Source organism: Arvicanthis niloticus, chromosome 4, assembly GCF_011762505.2.
Source record: "Arvicanthis niloticus isolate mArvNil1 chromosome 4, mArvNil1.pat.X, whole genome shotgun sequence".
Taxonomy (NCBI): domain Eukaryota; kingdom Metazoa; phylum Chordata; class Mammalia; order Rodentia; family Muridae; genus Arvicanthis; species Arvicanthis niloticus.
The window spans coordinates 72,547,994-72,569,591 of record NC_047661.1 but is presented as its reverse complement, the minus strand read 5'-3'; the positions used below and the strand labels follow the sequence as shown (position 1 = coordinate 72,569,591).

Sequence of the window (21,598 nt, the reverse complement as noted above, 5' to 3'; positions counted from 1 at the left end):
CAGGGAATTTGCATGCCAACTCTTCATTACCTTCTTCAAGCTGAAGGAGAACAAGGAATTTGATTTGTGGCCAAATTTAATGAGAAAAAGATGAGGTTCTAAAATGGTGGTATGAAGCCCTCACTCTTTGTAGAATTAAGATAATTTTGATTTTGTAGCCTTTGAGCTAAAATAACTTTAAAAAAAGATTAAGCTCATTTAGATTTTTTTAAAGTATTGCAGCAGGATCTGCTGCAGGCGTCCATTTTGTTTTGCTTATTTTTAAATTAACTGTTCAAGCTTTGGGTAGTTCAGGCTTTAGAGGGAGAACCCAATTTTTCAATTATGTTGGCTTTTTATAAAGGTTGAGTTATAAAGGTTTTATAAAGGCTGATTTTATAAAGGTTGTAAGAGTTAAATGAAAGTTTGCTACCAAACATGATTGCCTTCTTGATTCCCTTTAAGTGTTGATACCTACCATTTGTAGGGACAGTGTAAATTCTACATTAGTGTAAAACAAGGCGAGCCTCAGATCAGCGATAAATTGTTCAGTTTGACTAATCTTATTTTGTGCTGTTAATCAAATCTTTTTCTACCCCTTTAATAAGTTGAGTTAAAAGTAAAAAGGGCTTTGTAGTTAGTGCCACAAAATAAATAAAAGAAACTAAAGGATTACAATTTGAACTCTTCAAGAAGTAGGTCCTAGTACTTGGGATCTTGTTATCCTGTGTTCCAGAAATGGTCAGTGTAATTAGTGTTAGTGTATGATTTGGTGTTCTTTAATGCTTTGAAAACCAGAAGTAGCCTTTCTTCTTTATACTTAGAAATTTAGTTATTTAAAGTTGAAAGCACATATGCTGCATTTTCTGCTGAAAAATGATTTCATTTAACAGGTGCTTAGCAGACATTTGGTAAGCTATTTGCTGGTTTGAACTCCAATCAGTGCCCTTTGTATTAGTGGGGCATATATGGTTAGTTTGAAAAAACAGTGACATGGATAAACTAAAACAGTTCATATTTTATAAGTAAAGCATTATGAATGCTGTGGAAACCAAGTTACAGTAAATAGTGCAAGTGTGCAGGAATAGCTAGATTTTCAGTTTCCATGCATCCAAAAGCCCAGTTAGTTGAGACTACAATCAATAATTACCTTACAACCTTCCCATTATTCAGACATTGGTAAAGTCATTTCATCCCAAATACTTGTCCTCATTCTTTAGGAAAGATGTGGATGGATTGGCTCAGGTATAATACCTTCCTCAGCTGTTATTATATAATCTAGAAAAAGTTGGATTATAGAGTGTAATGTAGAGTTAGTTTATAGGGCTAAATAATGAGGGGACATGCAATAAAGCAAGGCTGAGTGGAAAAACAGAGGTTCAAGGGCCTAGGTAGGTGAGGGTAACTGGGAATACTTTAGAACAGGGAAAGGGGAATGCTTTCAAGACATTTTTCCTGTTACAAAATCTTAAAGACTAATTCTAGGAATACAGTGTCAAATAAAGCTACTGCTTTAGGCATCTATTCTTTGATGTGTTGTTTAGATGTTTATAAGAAATAGGTTTATTTTTTCCAGTATAAATTTCAGAATTTAAAGAAAATTGTGTCTGGTTATAGTTTACTATTTTACCTACTTGTTGGGAGCCGACTTTTAGCAGAAAGCGGCTAGATTATCTTTGCAGCCATCTGGAACCATATACCCTGATAAGAGATTTGGTTTTCAATGGCCTACAACAGCTGAAGCACACTCTGATATCCCACATATTTTGTGTTGCTGTTTACTGCCCCCTGCTGCTAGGCGCACATGGTAGCCACGCCTGCAAGGCATGCAGTTCACGTGCTGTCCATGTGCTAACCAGGCTATATATATGCCTGTAAGGCACACGTGGTATCCAAGCCTGCAAGGAGCACGGTGCACGTGCTATCCATGCTATAGACGCCTGTAAGGCTTACGTCATATCAACACCTGCAAGGCATGTGGTATCCACGAGCCTACAAGGCACATGGCAAAAGTGTATAAATACCTCAGAATTCCTTTCAATAAAAGAGACTTGGTATGAGACTTGAGACTTGATCAGAACCTCTGTCTTGTCTCCATTCTTTGCGTCTCCTGCCCCAAGAGCCCCACTCTCTCTCTTGACCAGAGCACTTAGCCCCCAAAGTGTTGAGGCAGAGAAAAGGTTCGCAACATTCGTGGCGCATAATGTGGGGCTCCAGTAAGCGGGATACAGTGGAAGACACCCTGCGATGGAAAACCAGTCGACTGAAGGAGCTGACTGAATTCGGAAGTGAAACAAAGGTGATTGCATAGTAACAAAAATGGGGCAAAAAATAAGCAAAAACAGACGAAAAAGGTTTTAAAGATGCAAGGAGTAAATTGCAGGCTGCTTTGAGTCAAGAGAGCCAAACAGATAGATAAAGGTTATAGTAACAAAAACGGGGCAAGAAATAAGTAAGCAGAAACAGATGAAAAAGGTTTTAAAGATGCAAGGAGTAAATTACAGGCTGCTCTGAGTCAAGAGAGCCAAACAGATAAATAAATAAATAAATAAAGGTTATAGTAACAAAAACAGGGCAAGAAATAAGTAAGCAGAAACAGATGAAAAAGGTTTTAAAGATGCAAGGAGTAAATTACAGGCTGCTGTGAGTCAAGAGAGCCAAACAGATAAATAAATAAATAAAGGTTATAGTAACAAAAACAGGGCAAGAAATAAGTAAGCAGAAACAGATGAAAAAGGTTTTAAAGATGCAAGGAGTAAATTACAGGCTGCTGTGAGTCAAGAGAGCCAAACAGATAAATAAATAAAGGTTATAGTAATGAAAATGGGGCAAGAAATAAGTGAGTAAAAACAGATGAAAAAAGCTTTAAAGACGAGAGGAATAAATAGAAAGCTGAGCAGAATGATAATGTTAATTGATTTAACTTTCAAAATGGGTGTGATTCTGAGTTGTATAGTTATATTTTTCTGGATAAAAACTCAATGTAAAGGTTTTTCTGGTTACTGGCTTAAGGAAAGGCTAATTTGGAAAAAAAAAAGTTTTTCTATGAGTTTTCTGATGAGGTCATTAAGGTAGTAGTTATGTCTTCCAGAATTATATGGATCAGACATGACAGAGGTAGGCCTCCAGAACACTAGATTTCAGAGAATCAAAATAATTATCTTGATACTAAAACTTGTTTTGAGATTTGTATATTACCAAATACACAGCCTTGGTGAATGAATCTTCTTATCACCTGCATGTTCACTGATGCCCTGGACTTCCAGCTGGATGCAGTTAAGACAGATTTCAGATGCTTATCAATTTACCCTTCCCCTCATCCCTCTTCTAATATCTCAACGCCCATGTTCAGCTTGAAGAAGTTAATGAAGAGTCGGCACCCCAATTCCCTGGACTTGGGGACTGAGGTGGTTAATACTAGGCTGTCTAAATCTGTATAATTGTTACTAAGCTGATACAAATTCAAAGATTTCATTGGTATAATTTCTTCTATTGAAAATTTGTGGGTACAAGGCTTAGACCTTTTACTTCTCCAAGAGGGGAAGTTGTGTGTTGCCTTAAAGAGTGTTGCTTTTATACCAGCTGTTTAGGCATTAACTCTCTTGTCTCTTGGGTTGATGTGGTTCAACTGACTGATGGCTTTTTTTGTTTTTTTTTTTTTTTCTTTTGTTTTTCGAGACAGGGTTTCTCTGTGTAGCCCTGGCTGTCCTGGAACTCACTCTGTAGACCAGGCTGGCCTCGAACTCAGAAATCCGCCTGTCTCTGCCTCCCAAGTGCTGGGATTAAAGGCGTGCACCACCACCACCTGGCGACTGATGGCTTTTATACAACAACAGATAGATGCTATTCAAATGAAACCCATGCAGGTCCAATATTACAGGCTGGAAGCAGGGGACTCTTAAACCTCTGTCATCAAGACAGATGAGGATTAACCCCTAACTTACGTGCTAAGCCGGATAGCCAATGATGGGTAAGAGAGCATATTGAGACCATTGCCCCTAAAATAAGGGAGGCCTCACCATCTTAAGAGAGGCTGGGGTCCTTTGTTCCAACCTAGGACAGGCACGGTTTCCATAAGTTTTTCCCAGCCTTCCCTTTTGAAAAAAAATGTAAAAAGGGGGACCTGTTGGGAGCCGACTTTTAGCAGAAAGTGGCTAGATTATCTTTGCAGCCATCTGGAACCATATATCCTGATAAGAGATTTGGTTTTCAATGGCCTACAACAGCTGAAGCACACTCCGATATCCCACATATTTTGTGTTGCTGTTTATTGCCCCCAGCTGCAAGGCGCACGTGGTAGCCACGCCTGCAAGGCATGCAGTTCACGTGCTGTCCACATGCTATCCAGGCCATATATGCCTGTAAGGCACACGTGGTATCCAAGCCTGCAAGGCACACAGTGCATGTGCTATCCATGCTATAGACACCTGTAAGGCTTATGTCATATCAACACCTGTAAGGGACATGGCAAAAGCATATAAATACCTCAGAATTCCCTTCTAGAAGAGAGACAAGGCTTGGTATGAGACTTGAGACTTGATCAGACTTTCTGTCTTGTCTCCATTCTTCGTGTCTCTTCCCCTTTATTCCCACTCTCTCTCTCACTAGACCCTGACCCTCGGACATGAGCGGCAGTTTGGGCCAAGACACAGTGGCCTCCAAGCATTGAGCGGAGCAGGCCGAAACATTTTGGCCCACAAAGCCGGGCAGTACGGGCCGGGACACTTACTTAAAAGCAATTATGATGGCTTTTTAAGAATTGGGTTTGACCAAAGTTCTCTTTGTTTTCTGGGAAAAGTACATAAAAGCTTTCTGATCCACAGCCTTTTACCGGGGGAGAAGACTAATAGTAAAATTTGAGTTTCTGACTGCATGCAACTTCAGCTGGGCTTGCCTTCTGTTAGTGTGGTAGTACATGACAGAGGCAGTAGACTACTTTTTAGCTTCCCTAATACAATGAATAGGTAAATGCCAATACCCATACAATTTTTCTGGTGGGGACAAAGGGCATTTTATTAAAAATCTAGGCTTTTATACCTGTAGACCCTAGTTATTAAATGCACTAAACAAAACAAACAACTGCATTTAAAGGATTGGCCTTAGCAGAATTGACTGACTTAAAGTGTTTTAGTTCTTTACTGATGAGTGAATTCAGTTCCCCACCAACTAACGAACATCATCTAAGAATCTCAGCCTGCACACATTGGTTGGTGCCCAGGGTAGATTATCAACAACACCAACTGATAAAAAAAGAACAAGAGAAGTGTGGACTACCTTGAGTCCTGTTGGATGTGATAGTATTTCTTGATATGTATTCCACAGTGGTTGACCAAGTGTCCCTGTGGGAGAAAGAAGCATGCTTTGTGTATATGCCCAACGGTGGTATTGGCAGATCTTGGGGTAAATTGATTTTTAACTCTCTGAGCAATCACTATAGTCAATTACATAGTGGCTATGAGAGTTTGCATTCCTAGTAGCATTGGAGGGATGTTCTCCTGGGTGCACATCTTTGCTAGTGTGAGCTGTGTCCCTTGTTGTACAGACACTGGCCATTCTGCCAGACATAAGGTGGGATCTCAAAGTAGTTTTGATTTGCATTTCTCTGATGACTAACAATTTTGAACATTTCTTTAAGTGATTCTTAGTCATTTGAATTTTCTTTATTGTGAATTCTCTATATCTGTACCCATTTTTAATTGGGTTACTTGGGGTTTTTTTTGACATCAAGGGTTTGGTTTCAGATCCTGGGAAAAGGGACTGATGTGCATATTTTACATATCAAAACAAACTAGGCCTCTAGGTTCTTGGAGCATCCCTCAATCCCTACCTAGCATACACTGCCCCCAACCTTGAATTTACCAGCCCACAGGCTAGGCTGTCCCCTCAGAGACTCATTCCTATATAACTCAGACACCTTTCTCTCTCTCTCTCTCTCTCTCTCTCTCTCTCTCTCTCTCTCTCTCTCTCTCTCTGTCTCTCTCTCTTCCACTTCTTGCCACATTCACCCTTTCTCTCTCCCTACCACTCAAGTCCATCTCTACTTCCTTGGCATTCTTCCTTTGTGCCAGTGAACTTGCCAGCCTCAGAGCAGCTTCCCAATAAGCCTGCCTTTAATATATTCTAATCGGGCTTGGATTGGCTCACTTCACCAGCTAAGAAATAACCTATCATCAAGTTTCTTAATTTAAACAAAATATAGTTATTATATTAGCCCTCACTCAGATGTGGAATTGGTAAAATCTTTTCTCATTTTGTAAGCTGCTGCTTTGTCCAAATGACATTATCCTCTGCCTTATAGAAGTTTTTCAGTCTCATGAGGTCTCACTTACTAATTGTTGATCTTAGTGGTAACATTATCAATGTTCTGTTCAGAAAGACTTCTCCAGTGCTAATGAATTCAAGGCTATTCTCTACTTTCTTTTTTTTTTTTTTTTTTTTTTTTTTTTTTTTTTAGTATACCTGGTTTTATGTTGAGGTCTTTGATCCTGTTGAAATTGAGTTTGTACAGGGTAATAGGTTTGGATATATTTGCATTTTCTACATACAGCCATCCCGTTTCTACAGTACAGTTTGTTAAATATGCCCATGCAAAGAACACACAACTCAGTTATATTTATCACCTGCATGCCTAGATTGGGCAGATTTCCCACTACACCACTCTCTTCTCAAGCTATGAGATCCCTGCTACTTGTGGCCCCTCTATGCTATGCAGTTCTGCTCCATCTTTCACCTCCTCTTCCTCCATTTCCTCTTTCTCTGTTCTTCCTTCTAATCTTTCTTTTCTTTCTTCCTCTCTCCTTCTCTAAAACATCTAGTCCCGCCTTTCCCTTCCACTGCCCAATCACAGGCTCTAGTCTTTATGTGACCAGTTAAAATGGGGAGCAGGTTCACATAGAATCACCTGAGTAAGAGACCTGCTCTTCCTCCGGGATAGGATTAGCATCAAAATACAAACACCAAGGCAATCCATGAAAGGATTCCATAAACACATTCCATCTTTCTAATTCATATCAGATTTTATTAGGATATAGTTTTGTCTAAAGAGCTGGTTTTGGCCATTGTCTTAGGGTTTTACTGCTGTTAACAGACACCTTGACTAAGGAAACTCTTATATGGACAGCATTTAATTGGGGCTGGCTTACAGGTTCAGAAGTTCAGTCCATTATCATCAAGGCTGGAACATGGCAACCTCCAAGCAAGCATGGTACAGGAGGAGCAGAGAGTTCTACACCTTCATCTGAAATCTTCCAGAAGATTGGCTTACAGGGAGCTAAAATGAGGGTCTTAAAGCACATGCCCACAATGACACACTTCCTCCAACAAGGCCATACCTACTCCAACAAGGCCACCCCTCAAGGTACACTTCCTGGGCCAAACATATCCAAACCATCATAGCTATGGAGACCAGAAGAAGGCCTCAGATCCTCTGGATCACCAGTTACAGATGGTTGAGAACTCTCCTGTTTATGCTGGAAACTTCTCAAGGGTTCTCTAAGAAAGTGACAATTGATTTTTCCAGTTGAATTTTCTTTCTACTTTCCCAAAACTAAGTGACTTAGTCAGGGTTTCATTGCTGTGAAGAGACACCATGACCAAGGTAACTTTTAAAAAGGACATTTAATTGGGGCTGGCATACAGCTTCAGAGGTACAGCCAATTATCATCATTGCAATTATCATCGGGTTACTGATGGCTCGTGGAGTAGGGTTAAGCCCGAAGACTCTCGGTCATATAGTTCTTGCTATATGAATGTATGAATCTGCTTACCAGCAAAACCATCCAGGTAGTGAATTTGTTGACAGATATCAGGGGTAGTTTGTTTAACAAAATCCATATTTGCCACTGATTAGTTTCTCTTATTACTGGGTCAAAGCGAATGTAGTTCCTATAGGCTTCAAAAATCCCTTCCTAGATATTCTCCAGGGCTCTCATTATTTCACCTGGCTTACCTTAGATTTGTGGGTTAGTTTCCCTTATATAAACTACCTACCAGCTTCTCTGCGGCCCACCCAAAACACTTCGGTGTTATACCCACAGCCTCTTTCAACTTTCAACAGTGTTAAGTCTCAGTCAGATTTGGTCAAATGTAAGACTGTATCAATATTAGCCTAGACTTGGGTGGGCAGTGCATTTGCTCCCAGAACCAATTTGCAAGGATCTCCCACAATTCTATATCTTCTGTTGTGAAGAGAACCTGTAGCAGTTGCTGACAGTCATCCCAGGTAGGTTAATGAGTCAGCGTGATTGAAAATAAAAGACCTATAATATCTGAGGGTCTTTCTGAAAAGGGGTGGTGGTGGTTACAATATCCATTTATAAAGGTTATTATTGGCCAGTGGTACATAGGACATAAACTGTCACCCAGTATATCTAGGTGTTAGGAATATTGGAGGAGTAAGGTCATAGTAGAGTCAGCAGTCTGGTACAGTAAAGCAACACTCAGTACAGCCTGAGTGTGAAGTAAACTCCAGATGAGAGTCAGGTAAATTATGGGCTGCTCCTCCCTCTTCTTGTACCTGTTGGGCTGGGGCTGGGGCAGGGGCAGGGGCAGGGGCAGGGGCAGGGGCAGGGGCAGGGGCAGGGGCAGGGGCAGGGGCAGGGGCAGGGGCAGGGGCAGGGGCAGGGGCAGGGGCAGGGGCAGGGGCAGGGATATAAGGAAAAGTATTGAAATCTTCCTTAGGGGAAGAGGAAAGAAGCAAGGCGGGAAGGAGGGCAAGGGAAGAGGGTGGAGAGTTGTGCAAGATTTCAACCATACAGGTGGCTTTTTTACTATTACTGCCATGTGGAAATATTTGATATTTGGTCAAGGTGGCCCTTGGCCTCATACACAAAATGCTTCACCTTGTAGATTGTAGGGGAATGAAAAGTTCCCTCTTCAGTCCATCCTAGTTCATAAGTGGGCTATCTATTCCTATAAATGATGCTCAGTTTCCTGCGAATAACTACCAGACCTCAACCTACTATGACTTGGTGGAAATTATGAAATGTGTGAACACTAAACCCAGTGAGGTACTCTGTTCCTGTCCACTCTTAGGGATCTAAAAATCTTGTACACAGGAACAAAAGCCACAGACAAAATACACACAGAATAAAACAGATGCACTAGCATAGAAACCATAAACAAAGTACACATGGACAGACACAGAATAATGTTCCCAGGAAAGCAAAACCAAAAAGAATATTCTGTTGTGAGCCAACTCCTAGCAGAAATCGGCTATCATCTTGAGCCATATACCCTGACAAGAGACTTGTTTTCAACAGCCTACAACAGCTGAGCACACACTGATAAACATCTTGTTTTTCAAACATATCTTGTTTTGCTGTTTAGTGCCCCCAGCTGCATGGTGCAGATGAGACTGGGGAAATGAAGCTGACAAGGGTGGCCTTGTGAGCCCTGAATTCATGGCCACCTACCAACAGGCAGCAGAATGTGAAGAAGGAATTCTCCCACAGGTCCCTTAGGTCATCTGCCAACACATGCCTTGGAACCTTGATTGCAGGTGTCATTATCTGTCCAGGAATGCTAAGGAAAGCTCCTACTATGCTCACCTTGCAGCAGATAGCGAACTGGTCTTCAGGGAGAAGCCAGTGCAGATTGGAGAGGATGACATCTCGAAGGATGAACTTTTTGAATCCCCTGTGTTGGTATAGCAGAAAGCTTATGACACTGGGACTGTTCATGCATGGATATTTCTCTCCTTGTGAATTTATGACCCAGAACTTGAACTTTGCCCAAACTGCACTCTGGATAAGTGATCAACACCAAGAAAATTGACAGCTAATTTTTGCTTTCTTCATCAATCCCATTTGGATTTAAACACTTAAACAGCAAGCCATTTCCTCATTGGACTCTAATGTGAACTAGGCTTGTAATCTTTCTCAGAATTTTCCCCATGAAAAAAGAAATGTTACCAATGGTCCATTCATAGCAGAATTTCTGAATACTTACATGTGTGGAGCCCCACCTCTCTGCTTCCAGGTTCTCTGACATTTCTGTTGGGGGTAGTTTGGAGGTTAAAGTTGATATGAAAAGAAGAACTAGAAGTTATTTACTCTTCATCTTAGTTGGATACAATCATAGATACACTGCAGATTTTTCTTTCAATTTGTCCCCTCAATTTCTCTGTCTCTATGTCTCTATGTCTCTCTGTCTCTGTCTCTCTCTGTCTCTCTGTCTCTCTGTCTCTCTGTCTCTCTCTCTCTCTCTCTCTCTCTCTCTCTGTGTGTGTGTGTATGTGTGTGTGTGTGTATGTGTGTGTGTGTGTGTGCTTTTCTGTGAGTTTATTGAATCTTAGCTCAAGGGTAACTAGTTTTGGCTATTCTAACCAACTTTGGAAGAGTTTGGAAAAATTTATACATTCTCATCTCAAGATATTAGTCAGTGTCCTGTAGAGAATGTAGAGAATGAATTCCTCTATAGAAATAGAAATAGGATATTTAAGAATAACATAAAAATCCAGCTAATATAACAATGGCTAAAGTCAGTACTTACTTAGTCCACAAGGTTTGAAGTCTCAGATGTTCTTCAGTATATGCTGGAATTCTGAAGAAGCAGGCTCCAATGCCAGTGAAGAAATGGGCTTGCTAGTAAGATGAGGGCAAACAGGCAAAGACACAGAGCTTCCTTCTTCCATGTGCTTATATAAGCCTAGAACAGAAGGTGTAGCCCATTGAAGGTGTGTCTTCTAGTCTCAAGATTTGGATTAAAGGTGTGTGATTTCCTGCCTCAAATCTCAGATTAAAGGTGTGTGTTTTTCTACCTAAAGAGTGTATATTTGAACTGGATCTACCTACTTTAACTTAGGCAAGAAATTTAAAAAAAAAAAAAAACATGCCTCCAGTTTTGTATGTTACTTAAGTCCACAGAAGTCCAGACATGAGGAATAGCCATCACCAGTATACTTACTATCATCAGTCTTTCATAAATCAAGGGATCATGTCAATCTCTGCACAGTTATTATTTCCCATATGCTTGTTTACAGTGATTCCTGCCATAAAGCTATTCAGGGAAGGGGTGTTTTACTTAACCTGTCAGAAGTCTGGATGTTCACAAAAGGCATGTGAAACAGCTCCTGTATATTGGTCAGGAAGCAGAGCCCCAACCCTCTGAAGGTGGCTTTCTTCTTTCTTGTGTGTTACTCCATATAGACCCACAGAATTTGTGATGACTCTTCCCAATTTGGTTTGTGGTTTTCTAGTTCTCCACAGAATATCCTCCTTAAAAATACTTTTTCAGAGCCACTTATGGGTGTGGTTTAGGAATATCCTAAATGCTTCTTAATTCAATCTCTTTAGTCAGTAGGATTCAGCTTCTCAGTACCTCTTACTGTGTGTTGCCCACTGGTGAGTTCTGTCCTTTTCAGACTTGGACTGCATGCTTGGTCTGCTGGCCCTGAAAAGAGAGAGATTTTGCTGTTTTCCAAGGTCTGTAACATATATTCATGAGCTATCAAAGATTTGGAGTTGATATTGCTGCCCTTATGTAAAAGGAAGTGTAAAACTCTGCCTACATCTCTTATCTCTCGAGTTTGTCTGTCTTAGACCTATAGTCTGGCTGAGGTAGACATAACTACAACAATTCAATCAGATCAGCAACTCCCAGCTCTCCTGTTTGTCTGGCTTCAATGCTGCTCATCCCTCAGGATAAATCAGTTAATTGGTTGTGATTTTTGATTCTTCCTTGGACTTATTGCTACTATTAGTATCAGGTTCTTTTAAGATCTTGGTGGGAGGAACCACAACCTCAAATCAGAGTCCTCAAAAGACTGGAATCACATCTTTCACAGTTTCTGGAAACTGGTATCTAAACTGAAGACGTCCTAAGCAGTCTTATCTCCAGAGGTGATCTAGTAGTTTATTTTCTAATGTGTTCATTGTAAAAGTAACTAATATTCATATGTATTTATTGTCATCTCTGAGGCCTTCTGCCTCCACATGTAATTTTTGGCCTAGCACTGGAAGGTTATAGTTTCTATAAAATCTATTCTAGGCCTAGAAGATTATTAGCATCTAAGAATTATATCTGAATAAGCTCACTCCCTCATAGTTCTTTATGAGCTCTGGCTGGGTGATCTAAAATTCCTTTCCAGTGTAACTGATTCAATCTGGGTTTTTTACAGTTTTTCCTAACTGCTCTGCTTGGCCTCATACTAACTTTGGCAATATATTCTGCTCCTCTGGCTCTTTCTGGTTCTCTGAATCTTTCTGTCTTTCTGTACCCATGTCTCCATTGTTCTCTCTTCTACCTGTCTTGGTAAAACTCTCCTGGAAAAACTGCCTCCTCTCTTTCTTTTCTCTCGATACTGTCTTCTTTTTTCCATATTTTTATTTAGTTGCATCACAAATGTTGTGCTATCCCAGTCTGCCCTCAGAGTTCTTCAGACCCCCTACCCCTTTGCCTCAGAGAGGGTGCCCATTGGCACTCCCCCACCCTGAAGCATTAAGTCTCTACTAGGATTAGGCACATCCTTTTCCACTGTGGCCAAACAAGGTAATTGTCTTAGTCAGGGTTTCTATTCCTGCACAAACATCATGACCAAGAAGCAAGTTGGGAGGAATGGGTTTATTCAGCTTACACTTCCACATTGCTGTTCATCACCAAAGAAAGTCAGGACTGGAACTCATACAAGGCTGGAAGCAGGAGTTTATGCAGAGGCCATGGAGAGATGTTGCTTACTGTCCTGCTTCCCCTGTGTTGTTCATGTTGCTTTCTTATAGAACTCAAGACTACCAGCCCATGTATGGCACTACCCAAAATGGGCCCTCCCCTTTTGATCACTAATTGAGAAAATTCTTTATAGCTGGATCTCATGGAGGCATTTCCACAGCTGAAGTTCCTTTCTTTGATAACTCCAGCCTGGGTCAAGTTGACACACAAAACCAGCCAGTTCAATTGACCCCTTGTCAACTTGACACACAAACACATCACTATTAAGCCTCAACCCTTACTTTCTTATTCATCCCCAAGATCTAAATAACGTTAAAAGTCTCATAGTCTTTGAAAATTCTTACACATTAAAAATTCAATCCCTTTGAAATATCCAATGTGTTTTAAAAATTCAAAGACTTTTTACAATTCAAAGTCTCTTAATTGTGGGCTCCACCAAAATACTTTCTTCAGGAGAGAAGTATATCAGGGCACAATCACAATCAAAAGCAAAATAAAACCATAACTGTACAATATGTGGGATCCACTCATGATCTTCTGGGCTTCTCAAAGTGTTTGAGCCACTTATCCAGCTCTGTCCTTTGTAGCACAGATTTTGTATTCTAGGCTCTAGCTGCCTCAGTCTAATACTTAGCTGTATCTACATCTGTTTCAGTTAGCTGCTAATAAAACCTCTCAGAGGACAGCTCCTAGCTCTCCTATATGTCATGCTCCAAGATTGCTTATCCCTCAGTATTAGATGAATCAATCAATTAATTTTTATTTTTTTTTTATTTCTCTGTTAGACTTATTGCAAACTATAAGCATCAGTGACTCTGTATCTGGGACTTTTGTGGACTCGATAGGGGGATCCCCTGTTTCAAATCTGACATTTAGGACATTTCTAAACCACACCCTTAAGTGACTTTGAAAGGGGATTTCCAGGGAGGATTTCCTGAGGGGGGACTACAAGACCATCATCCAAATTGGTAGGAGTCATCACAAGGTTTATAGGTCTAATTGGAATAACACACAGGAAAGAAGAAGGCCACCCTCAGAGTTTTGGGCTCTGTTACCTGCCCACACTATATAGAAGCTCTTCCAACTGCCTTGCTTTTTGTGAACAATCAGACTTCTGACAAGTTAAGGAAAATACCTCTTCCCTGATCATGTTTGTAACAGGAATTAGTGTAAGACCAGCACAAGGGTAAATAATAGCTGTGCAGAGATTGACATGATCCCTTCACTTATGGAAGATTGACTACATTAAGCAAAATACACTGGGGATGGCAATTCATATTGCCATCTGGGATATCTCTGGAATTAAGTAAAACTGGAAGGCATCTTTTTATTGGTTAAAGTGAAGTAGATCCAGTTATAAAACAGATTTTAATGTAGAAAAACAGACACCTTTACTCTGAGTTTTGTGGCAGGAAACCACACACCTTTAATCCAGATCTTGAGATTAGAAGACACACCTTCAACTGGGCCACACCTTCTGCTCTAGGCCTATATAAGCACATGGAAGATGGAAGCTCTGTGTCTTTGCCTGTTTGCTCTCATCTTACTAGCAAGCCCATTTCTTCACTGGCATTGGAGCCTGCTTCTTCAGAATCCCAGCATATACTGAAGAACATCTGAGACTTCAAACCTTGTGGACTAAGTAAGTACTGACTTTAGCCATTGTTATATTAACTGGACATCAGCCTATAAGTTTTGTCTTATATCCACTTTCTATTTATATAGAGGAATTCATTCTATAAGTTCTACATGACATGACTAATACAATAAACTTGAAACATGAGTGTATAACATTTTCTAAGCTAATCCAAAGTTCAATATAATAACTATTCTGTTTCATGAAAGAAGAGCCAGGATATGTTTGTTAGAACCAGGTATGGTAAGAATGAGGGGAGTGCCTGGTGAGCTCATGCTGAGGCATTCCTTCCTCCTGTGGTACCAACCACAGTACATGATAATAGATATTATATGATAGATTTATATACTAGGATTTATTTAGAGCATGGGAAGGGGAGTTGAGTAGGGACAAAAGGGGAGTAGAGGCAGATAAAGGGGGAAGAGGAGAGAGGATGAGGAGAGGATAGAGAGAAAAAGAAGAGGAGAGGCAGCCCAGGATAATATGCAGAAGAGGAGGGAGGAGGAAGTAGAGAGAAAGAGAAAGTGGTTACAGAGTCAGGGAGCATAAGAGAGTAAGAGAGAATAAGAGAGTGAGCAGGGTCAAAAATCCCCTTTTATAGTGAGTCAGGTGTAACTGGCCATTGCCAGGTAGCACTTTGGTGGAGCATAGAAGGAATGGTAATATTCTTTTATTTTGGATTAATCTAAAATAAATGGAAAAACTACACAGAGACAATTGTGGAGCAAGAGTAGAGTGGTCATGTTCTTTAGTTAGTTCGTGCTGACATTGGGATGAAATGTCTCTGAGAAATCAAAGAAAAGGCCGGGCGGTGGTGGTGCATGCCTTTAATCCCATCACTTGGGAGGCAGAGGAAGGCAGATTTCTGAGTTTGAGGCCAGCCTGGTCTACAGAGTGAGTTTCAGGACAGCCAGGGCTACACAGAGAAACCTTGTTAAAAAAACCTGGATGGGGATGGTGGTCTGTTCTTAGGAGAGTTGGCTATTTCCTTGCTATCCAGGGTTTGTGCAACCATCTGTAGGCACAAGGGGCAGGTCCAGTTGAAGTGTCTATGTCTGTGAGAATAGATTGGAGCATGTGGGTTGCTTCTGTGGAGCATTCATAAACGTTGATTTTGAGTAAACTCCTGGACCTGACAAGATGCTGAAACATTAAATGTTTGTGTTTGAGTAGGAGTAGTAGTAGTAGTAGTAGTAGATAATAATATATAGATATGATATATATATATATATATATATATATATATATATATATATACACATATAAAAAATTAAGAAAGTTTTTGGAAAAAAATTTTCTTAGGTGTATATTTGAAACCCTTAGGTCTTGGTGGTTGGGTGAGGTGAGTCCCAATCCCACCCTCTAGAAGAGGTCTCAAGTGGGAACTTATGTTATTGATTCCAGATGTACTTATCCAAATTCAGTCTCCTTGGTCTATGAAAGGTAGATCTGACTGTGTTTGGGGGCTTAGAAGTTTACAAAAGATATTTGTTAACAGCATAAACCATCTCTAAAATGACGTTAGAAAAGACAAAAACCTTTGATAGAGCAGAAGGAGCAAGAACGGCTTTTATTTCTGTTTAGGAGACTTTATTTTTATATATAAAATAAAGGAGACTTTATTTTATATATAAAATGTATATATATATATATATATATATATATATATATATATATGTAGTATAATGAGATGGATTTTGAAGTATGTATTGAAAAGAAAATTAGTGGAAACTGGAAAAGTTGACAACCTCATAAATATGATAGTTGATCACATAGTTTAGCATGAGAAACAACTTTTAAGTCCATAGTTAAAAGACAACTAAAGGAAACTTATGTTTCTCACTATGACAGATGATTGTATAGATTTAGCATGAGAAACACCTTAAGACTATAGGTTAAAGACAATCAAAGGAAACTTAAAATTTAAAAAGGAAGTAACCAAAGGTTAAATGTGTGAAAGGTTACATCTGAACTTGTTGTGTATTCTTTATTGTGAGGCTGTGAGTAAGACAACCCTGTCTGTCTGTGATAAGATGCCCCAGCCTGTGGGGTCTACAACAGGATACCCTAAGAGAGAAGGGGAGAGAATGAAAGAGACAGGAGTTGCAAAAAACGAGACAAAGTCTCAAGTTTTCTGATCAAGGTCCATGGAGCAGTATTTTCTCAGGCAATTCATACAAGCAGGGAGAGGGATAATGTGTTTGGGGGAATTTCACAGAAGTTGGGCATTGTGCCACAGTGGATATCATACAACCGCCAATGTTTTTGTCTGGCTCAGGGCACAGCAACCACTTTCCTTAGGGTGCAGTGACCATTGGCCACCAGCTTTCTCAGGAGTCGATAGCTGAGGAAAAACAAAACCTAAAACTATTCCTTCAAAATGGAGTAAGGTTGGCTCCTGGATCTCCTTTTTATTTAATTTGTATGAGGCTGGCGAGAAGGCAGACACCTATGGGTCTTGTTGATGAATGAGAAGTCATTAACAAGAGGGGGAAAGTATTGACCTGATTCCTCTTTGAAGAACAGAGGGTTGTTCTTCCCACATCTTTGGTGGCTCTTGGTGTCTTTTGGAGAGGAGGAGCAGAGGCTGACGTGGTAGGAGTCCCCCACAATGAGTGGTGGGCCCCCAGGAGCACAGAAGCCTATGTGGCAGGTCAACCTAGTGTAATCAGGGCACAAATGGGGCAGGGCAAGAGAGCAAGCACCTTGGCTGGGGCGGGGAGTAAGAGGCAGTGCCTGCAGCTGTGCTGTGCCTGCAACTCTGCTCTAGCACTGCATGTTTTGTGCCCCATGGTATTAGGTTGGGCAGGTAGTAAAAAGCAAGGTGGAAAGTGGAGAGAAGGGCGTAGAGGCAGCCGCAGAGGCAATAGTAGAATCATGTGGGAACACTGTTACTCAGTGGTTATCACACCACAATCTAGGCAGTCTTGTTGCTGTGCCTAAGTGTGGGAGGAAGAGCAAAGAAATGAAGCATTTAGAAATGGAGGTGGTGGGAAAGAATACTACATAGAAATCTTTCCATTTTTCTGGATGGCTAGAGAGAGTTGTAAAAGGGTTTTTTTTTCCCTACTTGCCCTTAAACAGCCACATAGAGTTATAGATTAGTGTATATTGGGACCAAATTTAGCCTGTGAATATGGAAGCCGTTAAGAGTGGGTGGCATCCCAGTAAGGAGCCTGGGAGTGACTGGGAACACATACCCTTTTGGGGTGAGAGTGGCAGTTATTAGTTACCCCTATCAGCATCCTGCGGATAAGTTAATAATGAAAATATTAGGTTCAGATCACCATGGGCTCAAGCAGTGGGTTGGTATCTGAGCTCAGGCAAGTACCTGAATGGGCAGTGAAGAGTATGGTTTACCCTGTCCTGGGTTTTCATAGCAGTGAGAAAAGGAAATGACTCAGAGTAGAGGGGAAATCTCATTCAAGGGAAAATGTCCTAAAATGAGGATTCAGCAAGGGGGCCAGTCATAAAGACTGAATGTCTTCATCCACAAGGACACCACAGGGTTGCTGCTAACTCAACATCCCTTCCTTAGGACCAGGGGATGTTTACACTGACCAGTGTGGGTGAGGGAACTTACCAATTTGCTGGTGTTTGGATGGATAGGTCTAGAAAGTGATCTGTTGGCTGGAAAGTTCATTTGGCAGCAGGAGACATTAATCTGCGAGTATTGAAATCTGAGTCACAACACCAATGATGTGTTTTATAAGAAGAAATCCAGGATGTGTTTGTTAAAGCCAGGCATGGAGAGGGTGGGAATGATCCCTGGTGGACCCACGCTGAGGCATCCCTTCCCTCTGAGGTACCAGCCATATGACAGGTTTAGTATAGAATAAAGTTTATTTAGGGCACTGGACAGAGAGTTGAGTAGTGATGAGAAGGGAGGAGAGGCAGAGAAAGACGGGAGAGAGAGAGAAGGAGGAAGAGAAGGAAGAGCAGGAGGAGGAGGAGGAGGAGGGGCTGGCCAGAAACAGGTAGAGAGCAAGGGGCAAAGTAGAGGGGAGAAAGGAAGAAAGAGATTAGGGCTTCAGAGAGAGGAAGAGGAGAGAGGAAGGGTGTTTGAGGGGTTCAAACAGCCCATTGTCTAAGCCAAGTTTACCAGGCTATTGCTGAGTAACTGGTGGGTGGGGCCTACATAAAAGACTAACAATAACAAAATCTATTCTTTTAAAATTCAACAGAGAGAGAGAGAGACAGAGACAGAAAGAGATAGAGAGCCCCACAGGGAGCCTGGATTGTTTTCTCTAAATCTAATGTTAAAGTCTAATGGAAAATTTTAGAAAGACATAAGTGTTCAACTTCATAGAAGGGGCAACTTAGGAGAAATTAAAACAAATCTAAAAAGTATCTGTAACTGTATCCTATATGGTAAAGAGTAAATAACTTTTATTTCTTCTTTTCAGGTTCTAGTTTTACATCCAAAGTACCTCAACCAGAAATGTTGGCACCTGGAAACCAAGAGGTGGCACTACACACAGCGTAGTGAACAGAACTTCTGCTACAGGTGGACCATTAGCAACTTCTCTGGTTTCGTTGAGGAAATGGGGGAATGTATTACAAGTCCGACATTCCCATCAGAGGCCAATGACAAAGTGGCATGGTGTTTGAGAGTATACCCAAATGGGGTTGATGAAGAAAGCGAAGGTTACCTGTCACTTAACCTGATGTTGCTCAGCTGTGAAAAGAGCCCAGTTTGGGTAAAGTTTAATGTTTGTATCTTAACTGCCACAGGGGACAAATGCAATAATGCAAGGAGCCCACATGTCTATAGTTTACTGCCGCACCAAGCCTTTGAATTAAAAAAGTTCATCCTTCTAGATTTCCTCTTGTCTCAAACCGAATTGCTATTACCAGATGACAGACTTACCCTCCTCTGTGAGATGAGCATGGAACAAGGCTCCTTCAGCATTACTGTACAGAACGCAAGACCTCCAATCAATATTCCAAGGTACACGTTGCCAGATGACCTAGGGGAGCTGTGGGAGAGTTCCCTCTTCACAGACTGCTGCCTGCTAGTAGGTGGACAAGAATTTAGGGCACACAAGGCCATCCTAGCAGCTCGCTCTCCAGTTTTCAGAGCCATGTTTGAACATGAAATGAAGGAAAGCCTAACAAATCAAGTTGAGATCCAAGACCTGGATCCCCAAGTCTTCATGGCGATGATGGACTTTATCTACACTGGGAAGGTGCCACACCTCCACAGCCATTCCATGGCCACTGGTGTGCTGGCAGCTGCTGACAAGTATGGCCTGGAGGGTTTGAAGGTCATGTGTGAAGATGAACTCTGTGGGAACCTCTCTGTGGAGAATGCTGCACACACTCTCATCCTGGCTGACCTTCACAGCACAGAGCAGCTGAAGACTCAGACCCTGGATTTTATTGCACTTCATGCTTCTGAGGTCTCTGAGACCTTGGGGTGGAAGTCAATGGTGGAGTCACATCCCCACTTGGTGGCTGAAGCATTCCACTTCCTGGCTTCTGCAAGAGTGTTTACTGGGCCATCTTTCTCAAAGGACTTAGTAGTCTTTAAGACCTAATCAGCTATGACCTACACCTGTCTTCCAACAGCAACAACCTGTGTTGTTTCCAGTTAGTCCTGGTTAGACAATAGTATTGCTGGAGCATTTATCCTGAATCTGGGGGGAGGGCAACATGGTAGCTCAGTACTTACAATAGCTCTAAATATGTTGGAGTGGTGGGTGGGGGAATGGGCAGCACTGGCATCTGGGACACTACTTGACATCTTCCCTATTGATATTCTTGTATGAGTTTTGTTTGATGTCTTGGAATCTGGGATTCAACTTAGGTACTGGCCTGAAGCACAGCCCCAAAGGGTTTCTTCAGAGAAACCTATCTGCATTGGACTAAGCAACAAAGATGACCAGGGGCTCAGAGCAATGGAGAAGTAAATCCTCAATGTTTAGTCTTAAGAGAAATGATAGGGAAAGAAAGCTTTAAAAATAAAAAACCTCAGTTTGGTGATTTGGAATATGCATGGCCCATGAAAAGTGGCACTATTAGGAACTTGGCCATGTTGAAAGAAGTGTTACAGGAATTGTGTCACTGTGGAGGAAGGGCTTTGAAGTAATGTATATGGTCAAGCCCTGGCCAGTGTCACACAGTCTCCTTCTAACTGCCTTCATATCAAGGTGCTCAGTTCCTTCTCCAACACCATGTAAACTTTAACACTATCATGCTTTCTGCAATGATGATAATGGAGTGTACCTCTGAAACTGTATGCCAGCCCCAATTAAATGTCCTTTTTAAAAGTTTCCTTGGTCATGGTGTCTCTTCACAACAATGAAACCCTGACTAAGTGACTTAGTTTTGGGAAAGTAGAAAGAAAATTCAACTGGAAAAATCAATTGTCACTTTCTTAGAGAACCCTTGAGAAGTTTCCAGCATAAACAGGAGAGTTCTCAACCATCTGTAACTGGTGATCCAGAGGATCTGAGGCCTTCTTCTGGTCTCCATAGCTATGATGGTTTGGATATGTTTGGCCCAGGAAGTGTACCTTGAGGGGTGGCCTTGTTGGAGTACCTATGGCCTTGTTGGAGGAAGTGTGTCATTGTGGGCATGGGCTTTAAGACCCTCATTTTAGCTCCCTGTAAGCCAGTATTCTCCTGGAAGATTTCAGATGAGGGTGTAGAACTCACTGCTCCTCCTGTACCATGCTTGCTTGGAGGTTGCCATGTTCCAGCCTTGATGATAATGGACTGAACTTCTGAACTTGTAAGCCAGCCCCAATTAAATGCTGTCCATATAAGAGTTTCCTTAGTCAAGGTGTCTGTTAACAGCAGTAAAACCCTAAGACAATGGCCAAAACCAGCTCTTTAGACAAAACTATATCCTAATAAAATCTGATATGAATTAGAAAGATGGAATGTGTTTATGGAATCCTTTCATGGATTGCCTTGGTGTTTGTATTTTGATGCTAATCCTATCCCGGAGGAAGAGCAGGTCTCTTACTCAGGTGATTCTATGTGAACGTGCTCCTCATTTTAACTGGTGACATAAAGGCTAGAGCCTGTGATTGGGCAGTGGAAGGGAAAGGCAGGACTAGATGTTTTAGAGAAGGAGAGAGGAAGAAAGAAAAGGAAGATTAGAAGGAGGAACAGAGAAAGAGGAAATGGAGGAAGAGGAGGTGGAAGATGGAGCAGAACTACATAGCATAGAGGGTCCACAAGTAGCAGGGATCTCATAGCTTGAGAAGAGAGTGGTGTAGTGGGAAATCTGCCCAATCTAGGCATGCAGGTGATAAATATAACTGAGTTGTGTGTTCTTTGCATGGGCATATTGAGGTTGGAGATTCAC

General features: G+C 41.3%; 1 protein-coding gene across 1 annotated transcript; it reads left to right on the top strand.

Moving 5' to 3' along the window:
• Positions 1–2,182: 2,182 nt before the first annotated feature.
• LOC117707383 (TD and POZ domain-containing protein 4-like) lies at positions 2,183–19,821 on the top strand. The gene is made up of 4 exons (XM_034500811.1): positions 2,183–2,278; positions 4,588–4,688; positions 9,497–9,623; positions 18,688–19,821. Exons 1-4 carry the CDS (start codon positions 2,183–2,185, stop codon positions 19,819–19,821), a joined length of 1,458 nt encoding a protein of 485 aa, XP_034356702.1.
• The last annotated feature ends 1,777 nt before the right edge of the window (positions 19,822–21,598 follow it).